This window comes from Populus alba, chromosome 7 (genome assembly GCF_005239225.2).
Source record: "Populus alba chromosome 7, ASM523922v2, whole genome shotgun sequence".
NCBI lineage: Eukaryota > Viridiplantae > Streptophyta > Magnoliopsida > Malpighiales > Salicaceae > Populus > Populus alba.
Window position 1 is genome coordinate 3,678,763 of NC_133290.1, and position 13,285 is coordinate 3,692,047.

Genomic DNA, 13,285 nt, shown 5'->3' on the forward strand with positions numbered 1-13,285 from the left:
TTAATTGTCACAATTAAAATAAATTATAGGTGAATGAGAAATTAATCTCAAATAACCCTTGTTTTTTCCATTAAAAAAACCCTTAGTTTTTCTAGATTTAATTCTTGATTTATAATGGCTAATTAAATATTGATAATGATAAGAATTAATTCCTATAAATTCTTCAATATTTTAACTTTCAAAATTCACAATAAAAACTAGGATGAAGGAATAGTTTCTAACTAGAATTTTTCAAAATTTGCACGTTTTTTCTCACCCTATTTTTAATATTTTTCTTATCTTTTTTATGCTTTGATTTTCCTTTCAAATTTAAAATTTAGTTTCATATTGTCGAGGGATTTTTGAATTACATAATATTTTATTCAAAAATCTTATCTAAAAATACATACTAATCAAGGTGGTAGTGTTAAAATCTTGAAAGATACACTACAAACATCTTAAATATACAAATAAAAATCAGTAAATTTTTAAAAACAAAGAATTCGTCATTGACAATAACAAAATATTCATTACATAAGTACTTAAAAAAGAAGTACATTTCATGTTTTAATTTAAGCATAGTTAATTTATTATTAATATGCATGCTATGTTTTTATTTATTTATTTCATATGCAAATTTGAATATATGCTTAGTATGTATGCCAATATTCTATTATTATTTTTTAGTTGAAAGCATGTTTGCTTTAGTTATACTTTTGCATGCTTATAAATTTAAACTTGTATATATAAACTCTAGGCATTCCTTATAAATTTTTTTTTTTATATTTAACATGAATTGTTATAATAAATTAAACATTATTGTTCATTAGTCTAATATATATATATAAACTTTGGATTTACATTTAAAAAAAACATGAGTGTGTAGCATATACTTTATGAAAAATAAAAATTAGTGAATTATATGCCAACAAAGTAGTTAAAAGAATTCAGTTAAACTACCACTTATAATTTTTTTTCTTATCTTTACAAATCATGCCCCCCCCCCCCCCCAAATTAACGGGTATTTTATAAACACACACACGGTGGATTTCCCAACTCATCAATTTTGAGCCTGGAAGCTATGATGATACTATTAGTTTAATCAAGTTTAATTAATTGTAGAGGAAAAAATCAGTCTCTTTTTCTCCTTGGCAAAGAAAGAATTGCATGGGAAAATCAGCAATTAATTAACTTAATTTATTTGTTTAGGATGTCAAGGTGAAGGCTTAAGCTTTTGTAATTGTATAGAAAAGAGAAAAGGCTTTGTCTAATTAGTCAAAATGAAAGCTTCCTACTTTGAAGCTTTAATTAACTATGGAATTTAATCTTGGTCCTTTGAACCCAGAAACTTCGTAGGACTAATCTCTGAACAAAATACATAATGTTTAATACCAATAATTCCCTAGGCTTGCCGGATAGCGAGAAGGACCCGCCGGATGGAACATAATTATTGAGGCCAATTAACTAGGTCAACTCAAATAACCTTAGCAATTATGAATTAATTTATTTTCTATATTTTTATAATAAAAAATATATACTTTTCCATTTTTATATTCCAAAATAATAACTAAGAGCTACTACCTCAACGTTCCAATCCTAGTGATCAAAGGAAAAGGATCCAACGGTATATTCAACATAATCATTCTTTCGCCATGTGGTTGGGCAAAAAAAAGAGAGAAAAAAGCCTAGCTATAGGAACACAACGGCTAAATAGGCAATTATCAAGCTCTATCTGTCGAAAACAATGATTAATTAGCACAAGAAAATATCAAGAGTGTGAAGCACCAAACCCTAGCTATTAAACAAGCTTGAAAAGGCAAGAAATTCGATTCATTAGGGTCCTGCACGCGCTTCCCATGCATGCCATGCCAAGACGCCATATCTGCCTTAGTTTGCAAGTCTTCCTCGCATACTTCTGCACTTTTTGAGCGCATCATTGTCTGCAACATGGAAGCAAGTCGCTTGACGTTTTTGGGGCCATGGTGTTGGTGCTTTATAATTAGTATTAGGGTTCCATGGCACAATCTCTCCTCTCTGGTTTCTTCTCTTCATCAAAGCAAGTCTCTTTCTGCACTTTCAACGAACTATAATGGTAAAGTGTGGATTGGATTCCCTCACTTTTTCTCTTTTTCTTTGTTTTGGCGGGGTCGTGTGGCTAATGGACCTCAAAAACCGTTTCTTGAATGTGCGCTTGGCGCCATATAATGGCAAACTAGGGTTAGGTTCAAAAGGTTTTTCCTAGCTAGCTAGGGCTTAAATCTGCTGAGATAATTATGCCATCAGAAATGGCTATAGTGCGAGACTTTACCATAAAATTAGCAATATGCAAATAGAAGCTTCGCGTGTGATTGAGGGAGCACGCTCCCCCCTCTATCATTATTTTTGCAAGTTCTCATTTGTATTTTTTTTTTTTTTGACATTTTTAAATAATTGCAATATTATTATCTACATAAAGCAAGTAAATATATAAGCTATACTCATGAATAATTTGTTAGTTTATTTATAAACTAGATGTTATACACACACACACACCATTAGAACAGATTCGGTTTCTGTAATTTCTATAGTTATGATTTTGATTTATGTAGCATTCTAAGTATTGAAAGTTAATAATATAAAATGGATCCTCATTACCATGTGTAAATTAAAAAAAAATGCAAAATTAACAAATCTCTGGAAAATAAAAGGTAAAAAAAAATATTTAACCAAAATGTTTGAATCAAGATTTCTTACAAAATATGTTTTTGTTGCTGTTTTTACTTGAAAGACAATATTATAAGCTTGTATTATATATTTCTCATGAAACAATGAGATCATAAGAAAGAAAGGAGCTTTCTAAACATCCAATCAAGTCTATCACATACATCCCTTAAATTATTTTTAAAAAATATTTGAGAATAGAAAAGCTAAATTATAATTTTTCATTAAATTTTTAATTATTTAAAATAATAAGACTAAATAGAATGAAAAATAAAACTATAAAATATAAAAGGTAATGTAAGGAAATAATAAATTTCAATACAAAAAATCCCTTTTTTGGGACCAAAATGCTTGCAAAACAAATCGAGTCCACCAGAAAGCCCAAAACATGAAGTGGGTTTTCCTTTTGTTGGCCACTCACTCTCATAGCCCATGTCACTCTTCACTTCACTATAGCTGCATCAACCTTCGACTAAAACCCTTCGATTCATTGATATTTTTGGAAGAACAAAAATGGGATTTGGAGCTCTAAGAAATGCAATTCGACCCTTGTCAAGAACCCTAGCAACCCACGCCAGAACTTCCTCAACGACGCCGTTTTTGGCCTCAAAACCAGAGTTCAGGCTCTCTCTCAGCGGTGGAGGCCAGTCTCCATGGACTCAAATGATCATGCATTTCAGCTTCTTATCAGAAGCAAACCCTTTTGATAGATTAACCAGCACTCGATTTCCTAAACGAAGACCCGTTGATAAGCCTCGGAGAAAAAGAGCCAGCTTGAAACCTCCAGGTAATCGATTCGATTTTTTATTTTTTTTTCTTGATTTGGGGCTTTAGGGCTTTGTGGTTTTCGGAGGTTTTGTAGCTTTTGTGGTGGGGTTTGGGTGTATTTTTGTGGGTATGAATTGTAACTTGATAGAAATGAAAATGTGATTGGGGGTTTTATGGGACTAGGGTGTTAGGAGGGATAAAGTGGTTTTTTGTTTTGTACTTTGTGTTTTTGCGGGTGTGGATTGGCTTTTTGTCAGGAATGGTAATTGGATTGAGAATAATGCAGGTCCATATGCCTGGGTTCAGTATGTACCAGGACAACCCATTAAACCCAATAATCCTAATGTAGGGAGTGTTAAGAGAAGGAATGAGAAGAAGCGTATCAGGCAACGCATGGAGTTTATACTGGTTCGTGTTCATTAATCCTATAGAAAGTTCTTTGCATGTGTTCAGAGTAAATTATTTCTGTCAATTATTTTGCTGGTCTTTTCTTTAAGTATTGTGGGTAGTTGCTGTTTAGACTTTAAAATTGTGTTTTTTTAAAGGCAGAATAAAAAAGAAATCAAGCATGGTTGATGAAAAATATCATGTACTACTTGTGTCAGTTAATGGACAGAGTATATCATAACGAAAGCTAGTGAGGGAATATATGGTGAAAGGGAAATTCTAGAATTGATTGCTTTGTGATCTAGTATTCCGTGGCACTGTTTGATTTTGCGAAACCAATCAAAGCTTGAATGGAATTTTATATCCACAGAATTAACGAGTTTGTGCACATTAATTTGATGAAGATGCTAGGATTTATGCATTATAGAAAAATGCAGTTAATTTTGTTTAGGAGGAGAAAACAATCATGTAGCCCCCCGCCAACACCCTCAACCCCTTTTCGAGCTAAATTACATTAACTTGTAACTGTCTAGGGGGATACCTAAACCTATTGAGGTAATGCTGTAGGGAGTTCATTTTGGAATTGCTTTCTAGATGACAGTCTCATCAATGGGCAATTACTTCTAGAGGTGTCAAAAGGATTGATAGATTCTGTTTGTCACCAACCCCTGAAGGCTTGGAAATTAATTTCTGATAGGGTATTTTCACCAATCAGTTAGTTTTTTTATACTCCATCCTCGCTTTCTCGTGATCTTTTACTTGTTTGTGACCATTTTATGTTTGACTTTGTGCATTCTGTGAAGGCTTCATTTAAACTTTCTCAAGAATTGTGGGTGGCATGCGCTGATTATTTATCAACTATCAAAAGATAGGCTGAATTATGTGGGGATGATTGGATTTGATATCACCTGACATGGGTCTTTTTGTAACCAATGAGAGTGAGCTCTTAGCTTCTCATAATTTACTTTCTTTCATAAGTTCCATAAATAAAGATGAATACAAGAATATATTCTGCAATGCAGGATATTAATACTTGAATGACATAGTTTATGATATGGAAACAAAAAAAACATTATTTGTATATGGGTGTCCCTTAACAACTTTGTTTGTGATATGCATTTGCTACCCTTGTTCTTTTTGCTAGACTCGTAGATTATCTTGGTTGATTCTCACCCTTGAGAGAACACTTTTAACACTTGTCTTTCTTGGGCTTCATTATGGGTCTTTTTAGAATTCATTGTGAAATGACCAGATTTTATGCCAAATGACAAGTGTGTGGGTATCAAATGGCTTTATCTTTTGTTCTCCTTTTGTCTTATGAGTTGTCAACACTGTTTGTTTTGATTTAACCTACCTTTTGTTATTATGAATGTGTGTGTTTCTGCCTGTGCATTCACAAATCCTTGTTTATTTTAATCTTATATCCCGCCCTACCTTGTGATTATCTTGAAACATCCCGTTGGATGGCTGGTGGCTTTACTTCAGAGTTCAGACTTGCTTTATTCCCATCTAAAGATAATACCATTTTCATTAACGAGGACTTGGTTTTGAGTATGAACAGGCAGAGAAAAAGAAACGTAAAGCTCAGGTGCAGGAGGCTAATAGGAAGAAAAGAATTGCGAGGGTGGAGCGTAAGATGGCTGCAGTAGCTAGGGATAGAGAATGGGCTCAAAAACTGGCAGAGCTGCAACGACTGGAGGAAGAGAAGAAAAAATCCATGTCTTAATAATTCCTTATTCATCTATATGTGGTACTGTTGCTTTTGCTTCATAAAAGTTGAATATTAGACCAAATTTTGTAAGTTCCTCACATGTAATTCCTTCCTGTCTGTTGGTTGGGTATAACCATTGCTGCTCTTGATGTCATTTAGTCTTTATAACAAATTCTTTTTGCGTAATTTTTTATTTGTGCTATAAAACTCTGACTTATAAATGGGATGATGTAGGTTTGTGTGTGAGATTAGGAAAACCTATTCTGCAACTCCTTAGGGTGTATGTTATTGGGTCTTCCTCCATTTTCTCTTCTCTTCTTTTGGCAAACTGATCAATTATGCTATTCTGGATTTTTATCTTAATAACAGACCTGTACCATTTATTTAGAAAGTCACCTCCCAGGAAATAGAAAAGGGGAAAATGCAAATCCTTTAACCATGTTGAGTGTGCATGTCTTTGTGTGTTTTGAAAGCCTCATGTGATACTAGGATGTTGCAATTATTTATACAGTGCAGGCCTTCTGTTGATCTCTCAAGTTTATCATGGCAGGTCTTATTTTGCTTTCTTTTTATTTTTTCCTTGGAGGGGGAGAGTGGATTTAATGAGGCAGTTTATAGAGCCGCCCAGAGTTATCTTACTTAACCATTCACATGATGCTAACTTATAGGGTTCTTTAAAGTTTTGGGTTTGCACATTCAAATGTGGGTGCCTATTTTTGGGATCACTAGGTGGTTTTCCTCTGTGAAGTATATATATCACAAAAGTTATACCCTTTGTCTTGTGTAGTAGTAATTGCAAGTCGTCTCCAACTTAAGCACGTATAGTTAAAGCACAGGCACTGGTTGAACCAATAGGTGACCATAGAAATCAATTGGAACAATGGTGTAGATGGAAAGTGTATCGCAACCAAAATCGGTTTCTACTCTTCTCGTCGTCCTGTGAATGGATGGTCGTAGCTGTCATAGCTTTGCTTCATTGTCTATTATACATTCCTTGGAGTGTGCTCTGTGTATTATAAATTCCTTCAAGCTGACTATTGGACTTGTATGGATATGCAATAGAAATTTCATGAGGTATCCACATTGTTGAAAGTCATTTCAAGTATTGAGCATTTCTTTGGATTATTCTTCCTCCTTGTACTTTCTAGCCATAATGTACTGTATCTTATGGTATTCCGTATCTGTACTTGGAAGCGTACAAATGTGGACTGAATTATAGGAATAATTGCAAAGGCATGGCTGTATTGATGGTATCAAGCCCAACTCAACATTATTATTGAGAATTCTGGCAGGCTTCACCGGCTCCATATAATAGAGGGGGCTACCAGGCATGGCTGCGTGAGCATGTTCAGTATACGGGACCAAGGCAAACTGTCCCTTCTTGTTTCTCAAAACTGCAAGCGTTAATGTCAAATAATCCCCACCAGCAATCAATCTTGGAAGACCCAACAAATGGGTAGAAGGGCCCCGTCTGCTGCGATAAAAGATAGTGACACAAGAACCACCACCACGATAGGGAGCCCCTTTCTCTTTAATTAGGCTCCTTGTGGCCGTCCTTGCGGAGCTACAATGGCACCCATCTGTCTCGATATATTCATCCAAGAAACGAGATATATTCAATGGTTAACCTACGGTGGTTGCAGGTAATAGTATGGCCATGAAGAGTTGCCGGTGGGGGCGACAGTGATAGGCAGCTTTCTCCTCGACTAGACACTGTTGGAAGGCAGATGGTGTCGTCCTCTTCTGCTATCCATCTGCACAGAGAGAGACAGTAGCCCTGTTAGCCTACCGAAGAACACTGCCCACCAATACATGGACCTTTCCACATCAGTTTCTCAAGAATTCAATGCCGCCATATCCATCTATCGTGTATACGGTTGAAAATATCTGTATGGTTAACGTGTTGATGGAAAAATATTGATGGTTTATATTTCTATTATACACAAGAAACTGAAGGAGCTCAATGTTTCACGATGCTCCTTATTGGGCTCATTGTTTATGATACATTTTTTTCTTCTAGGCCTCTCAAGTTTTTAGTTCCTCTGATTATCAGAAGTTTTGCTGACATGATTTTAATTTTTAGATTTATTTTGATTTGCTTGCAAGATGTTAGAGAATAATCCAACATTAAATAAGATATTGATTTTACAAAATAAAAATTTAGGAAGTTAAAAAAAATTGAAAGATCAAGAATCAAAATTAGCATAAATAAAAGAACAAAGCCTTTTTTTAATCTGCAAAAAATTCAAAAGGCCTAGAAAACCTTAGTTTGATCCCTTAATTTTTACATATTTAGTCCTGGTTGTTTTAGGATTTTATGATTCAGTCCTCAATTTTATTTTTTTACATTTTAATTCTTAAATTTTGAGAAAGAAGAGAGAATATTACTAAAAAAAATAGAGGAGTGAGAAAAAGTTTGGTGAATCTCATTCCGGCCAAAAAAAAAACTAAATCTTGATTTTAATAGGTTTGTTTTTTAAAAAAGTTTTCCTTTGAATATGCTAGAAAAAATAAATTAAGACTTGTAATTGTTTTTATTTGGTTAGATTTTTAATTTTAGAAAATAAGCTTTGACGATAGATACCGTAAGCTTTTATTTTAAAAAATATATTACTAATAAAAAAAAACAAAATTTTTTGTAAAAAACAGTTAATGTAATAAGAAAATGAGAGTTTTGCCTTAAGAAATAAACTTCCCCACCTTAATTTAAATTATTAAAATTCTTGTGAATATTTATTTTAATTATATTTGGTTTTTATTAGAAAAAGGCACCATTAATAATAATAAAAAAAAGAGACATTTTTCATCGAAAAAAAGAAGGCGAGACTTCGACTTAAAGAAATACGTTTCTAGCTCAGAATTTAAATACTGCAAATTCTTACATATATTTTATTTTAATTGCCACAGTAAAATAACAATTAGCTTTGAAAATTGTCCAACATAATTGCGTGGATGTAATTTGATACAGGCGTATGGGCCATGTGGTGATTATTTTTTACTCTATTTGATTTGATTTGATTTGATTTTTATATACATAAAAAAAATAATTAAATTAATTTTTTTAAAAAAATAAATAAATTGAAACCGGTTCAAATCGACTTATTTCGATTCAGTTATTTTAGAATAAAAACCAATTTAAATTGGTTTGATTCGATTTTTTCAGCTTTGTTTGATTTTTCAGTTTGGCTCGTTTTTTTTTTTGTTCGATTTAATTTTTTAATTTCAAGCTTATAAAACTAAACCAATTAGTTTTTTAAAAATTCTAATCAGTTTAATCAATTTTTTTTTACAGTTCTGTTTTTTCAGTTTTTTTTTTCAGTCCCCAGACTTAGTATACCCCAACTTTTTTATTTATTTATTTGTTTTGTTTTGTTTTGAGACTTTCCTTTGTTCTTACTCTCTTAAACTTGATTTTATGCTTTCTGTGAAGGCTTCATGTAAACTATAGGAAAAGCTTCCCACTAGTAGAGTTGTTTCTTGTACTTTTTTCATGCACTTTTATGAAAATAACTCGGTGTTTGCAGCCTAAATCTTGTATTCAAGTAATTTTTGTTGTATTTCGTGTTGAAAATGATATAGAGATTGTTCAATTTTTTTTTATTATTAATATACATATCTGAATTAACTTATATATATTTTAACTAATTCTACTAACCTTAAAATTAATGTTTATGTGAATCTCCAGTAATTCTAAAAAAATTCAAACTCATAATTATTTAAAAAAAATTTAAAATTTAACTAAAGCTATATTTTTCAGTTGAGATTGTTCAACTTTTTTCAAGGATTAGTTGGTGGCATGCAATGATCAAAACATACGCTGCCTATCTTGAATTAATGTGGGAATGATTGAATTTGATTTCTCCTGACATGATTTTGAGCTCTTAGCTTATCATAATTTAATCTCCTTTGTAAGTTTTGATGCAATTGGTTTTTATATGATTTCTTCCTTTTAATTTTATGTTAGTTTAACTTTAATTTCTCTACTTTATATAGTTTTTTTCTATTTTTATGTAGGAAGAAATTAATCCATGGAGCAATGGGTTTTAGAGTGAGAAATCAACATTTAATTCTCGAAACTTTAACTAAAGCATCCGTTCAAATTAGATTTCGGTTCATGGAATTGAGAAAGCCCACTTAAAAACAAATTAAATAAAGAAATTAATTAATCTTGAAGAGGTCTGACTGACTTATGAATATGTTTTGGGCAAGAATGAAAGGACGAATGAGAAATTTTTTATTTTAAGAATAGAAAATTTCCTTGCTAGAAATTTCAGGAACTTATCTCGGTAAATTGGGCATAATTTTTACTATAGATATCCAATCTAGGCGATTTCGGTGGCAGGAGAAAGATGAAAGGGAGTCCCGAAACTTTGATGCTCATCAATTTCTCAAAATAAGTCGATATAATAGAGAAAATCGGGCTTGAAGCTAGAGGTTTTGGGTGAAAAACTCAGTGAAACAAATGAGAAGAGAATCAACCGAAGAACAAAAAAGGAAACCAAAGAAGAGAAAACGACCGGAGCCGATAGGAAATGGTGTTTCACCATTGAAACTTGCAATTCAACACTAGGTGCAAGAGGAGGAGGGAGGAAATTGAATTAGAATTTGTCAACGATTTAAAAATTCAATCTAGAAAGAGCTTTTTTCCTTATGCTTTTCTTATTTCACTGTGAATTCTTTCAAGATTTTAGTCGGTAATAATTTGATGATGAGCTAAATATTATTGTTAAGCTACAATGTAGACTTCATGATATTTGTAATAGTCCGGCCTAACTTGTCATATATTGTTCGCTTTAGATCTTACTGTTTTCACGGTTTTATTTATGGTGACATGAGCTCACATCTAAGCCTGATACTCTAAAACGCGGATGACAAGTTAGCAACTAACACTGTTAATAATGTCAGCTACCAATCCCTCACTTGCTGATGTGGAACATGACAATCCACCCTCCTTAAGAAATCCGACGACCCCATCGGCACAACTGAACAGCCAGTAAAGTCAGTTTTAATACCAAATATAATAACCCGATCCAACTTGTCATATATTCTTATTTTTAGGCCTTGTCGTCTCATAATTTTGTTCCTGTTAACGTGAATTCATATCCGAACATGACGTTTTAAAACATGTATAACAAATTAACAACCAATATTATTATCAATGTGGGATATGACAATATTCTTTAATATCTAATTTATATTATTAAAGTACTTATCAATATGTGCATGATTGAATTTCTCAATTTTCGAGAAGCTTTAATTCAATCTCTTTCTTGTTCTTGTGCCCGACGTTGAATTTCAAGTTTCAATGGTGAAAAACCCTTACCTATCAACTCTTCTCTATTATTTTTTTTTTCTTTGTTTGATTCCTGTTTTTTATCCAAAACATGTTGAATTCTCTTGAAGATTAATTACCTCATTTAATTTACTTCTACACGTGCTTCCTCAAGTTCCATGGATAAAGATTAATTTCCTCATTTATGCCCAATGGCTTGACTTCAGACTTGCTTTATTACCCATTTAGAGAATACGACTATGTCACTAACGACGACATGCTTTTGGATATGAGCATGCAGAGGCAAAAAAGAAACATAAAGCTCAGCTACAGGAGGGGAAGAAGAAGAAGGCAATTGATAGGGTAGAATGTAAGATGACTGCAGTGGAAAGGGACAGACCATGGGCTCAAGGTCTGACAGAGCTGCAACAGCTCTAGGAAAGAGAAGCAGAGACCCATGGCTCAATCGTTTCGCGGTTCACAACTCTGTGTGGTACTGCTGCTGCTGCTTGACAACGATGCCCAGTTCCTCGCATGTTTTTCCTTCCTGTCTGCTGGTTTGGTTCATTAATGGTTATTTGATGTCATTTAAGCCTTCGTTACTGTTGTAGTTCGTAGCTTATAGACTGATTTCGGAACGGTATTTTTTTAGTTTTCTTTTTTATTGCAATATTTATCAATAATTGCCGCAGTATTTTCAGGACAATAACAAATACGACACTTCCTTTTTCACTATTTTCAATTGTCATTTGAAATTTTTTATTTGTAAATTGGAACACTCTACTTTGCTAGGCCGGAATAGTAGTATTATGGTAGTTTTTGTGGTTGTGATTTGAAAAAAAAATTAATTTATAAAAAGTACTTTGGTTTAATATTATATGTTTGGTTAAAACTGTATTTAAAATTAAGGTTTAATAAAACATAGTTTAATGTATTTGGTTAAAAGAATGTTTTTCAAATTGAGAATATAAAGTAATTAAAAAATATATATATTAATATTGATGGTTTTTAATTTAAATATTGTAGATTTAACTATAGATATTACATCATGAAATAAATAATACTTATATCAAATATTTTGTATTGTTTCATTAAACTATTTACAATTTCATAATGTACGAAATACATCCGACAAGAATTACAGTTTTCTTGGTTTCTTAAGCGCACAACAATATCAGGTAAAATATCATTAAAAAAAAAATTGGGTTTGCGATCAAATTCTACAAATGCTATATCATCAAACGATCTCTTTCTAATTTTTTAAATAAAACACAATTAAAAATTTAAATTTAAATTAAATTTTTTTAACTGGGTGTTGGATCCAATTCAATACATTTAATTTTGAACCAGAATAATAAAGAGTGACTCTGTTCATTTGAACAGTGGAGAATGTGTCTGCAGGCTTGCGAAAACCACCTGAAAGCTGCTTTCCACAAATCTACTTTTTAAAAACAATTTACCTTGGTCCCATATAAATAGTAAAATACTTTTTAGCATTTGCGTTGCAACTTCCTAGATAAACGGTCTCTAAAGCACACGCTACAACTCCATGGTTGTGTTTCAAAAGGTTCTTCTTCCACCTTTTATCTTCTCCTGGCAAACTGGATCAATTACGTTATCCTGGATGGGTACCTGGATCACGTAGCTGTACCATTTACTCAGAAAATCATCTCCTGAGAAAATAGATAGGGTAAAATGGAATCTTTTAATTATGTTCGAGGATTTCACCAAGTCACAGTAATGATCGTAAAACCTATGAACAAGCACGCCTCTGTGCTTCAATTTAGCCATTATTTATACAGCCTGCTGCCTTTAATGAGGCTTTGTTCATAGAGCTACACGATAAGTTTTAATCTGCTCTGTTTTAGTTTGGGGTGGGAGAGTGAATTTAATGAGGTAATTTATATACCTAACGTCAGAAACGACAACGTATGTGGCACGAAACCCCGAGGCTCTCACTTCTAAACCTTCTACATGATGACAGGATGCTACTTTTAAGGTCTCTTGAGTTTTCAGATTGCAGCAAGATGTTGCTTTGTGAACGAAAATCTCTTAAAGATTATGCCCGCGTTTGAAAGATATACTACCAGGTTGAGTGTGTTTTACCCCATACTCCTTGTAACTGAGAGCCTGCAAATACTCGTTCTCGTGCTTTCTAGCCATGGAGTATTGTATCCTATAATTCAAGGCATTGCAAAAGAACATGGCTACACTGATTATATCTCAACCTAACTTGACATCATTCTTAGGTAGCGAATGCCAGAATGTTTTACAGGTTAGCCCTAATTTGAGAATTGCTACATGGCTCCACCAGAGAATTATATAATTGAGAGATGACTGCATGAGCATGTCCTCTGCACTGCACCAAGGTAAATCGACCCTAATTGTCGTTCAAAACTGCAACAGATGTATACTAGATTGAGACTCGGATATGAGAGTTAGATCAAATCGTCCCCCCTTGCAATCAA

The 13,285-nt window shown here is 33.0% G+C and overlaps 1 protein-coding gene across 2 annotated transcripts; it reads left to right on the forward strand.

Moving 5' to 3' along the window:
- The first annotated feature begins 3,103 nt into the window (after nt 1–3,103).
- Nucleotides 3,104–5,731, forward strand: LOC118063092 (uncharacterized). 2 transcript variants are annotated; one of them, XR_012170273.1, is made up of 4 exons: nt 3,104–3,466; nt 3,734–3,855; nt 4,638–4,772; nt 5,396–5,518. XR_012170273.1 is itself a non-coding variant. In XM_035077010.2 (3 exons), the coding sequence occupies exons 1-3, from the start codon at nt 3,193–3,195 to the stop codon at nt 5,558–5,560; spliced, it is 561 nt and encodes a 186-aa protein (XP_034932901.1). In that variant the 5' UTR covers nt 3,108–3,192; the 3' UTR covers nt 5,561–5,731. The 2 variants fall into 2 exon arrangements, 1 of the variants encoding a protein (XP_034932901.1); XM_035077010.2 differs by lacking the exon at nt 4,638–4,772 and having other exon boundaries at nt 3,108–3,466; nt 5,396–5,731.
- Nucleotides 5,732–13,285: the final 7,554 nt, after the last annotated feature.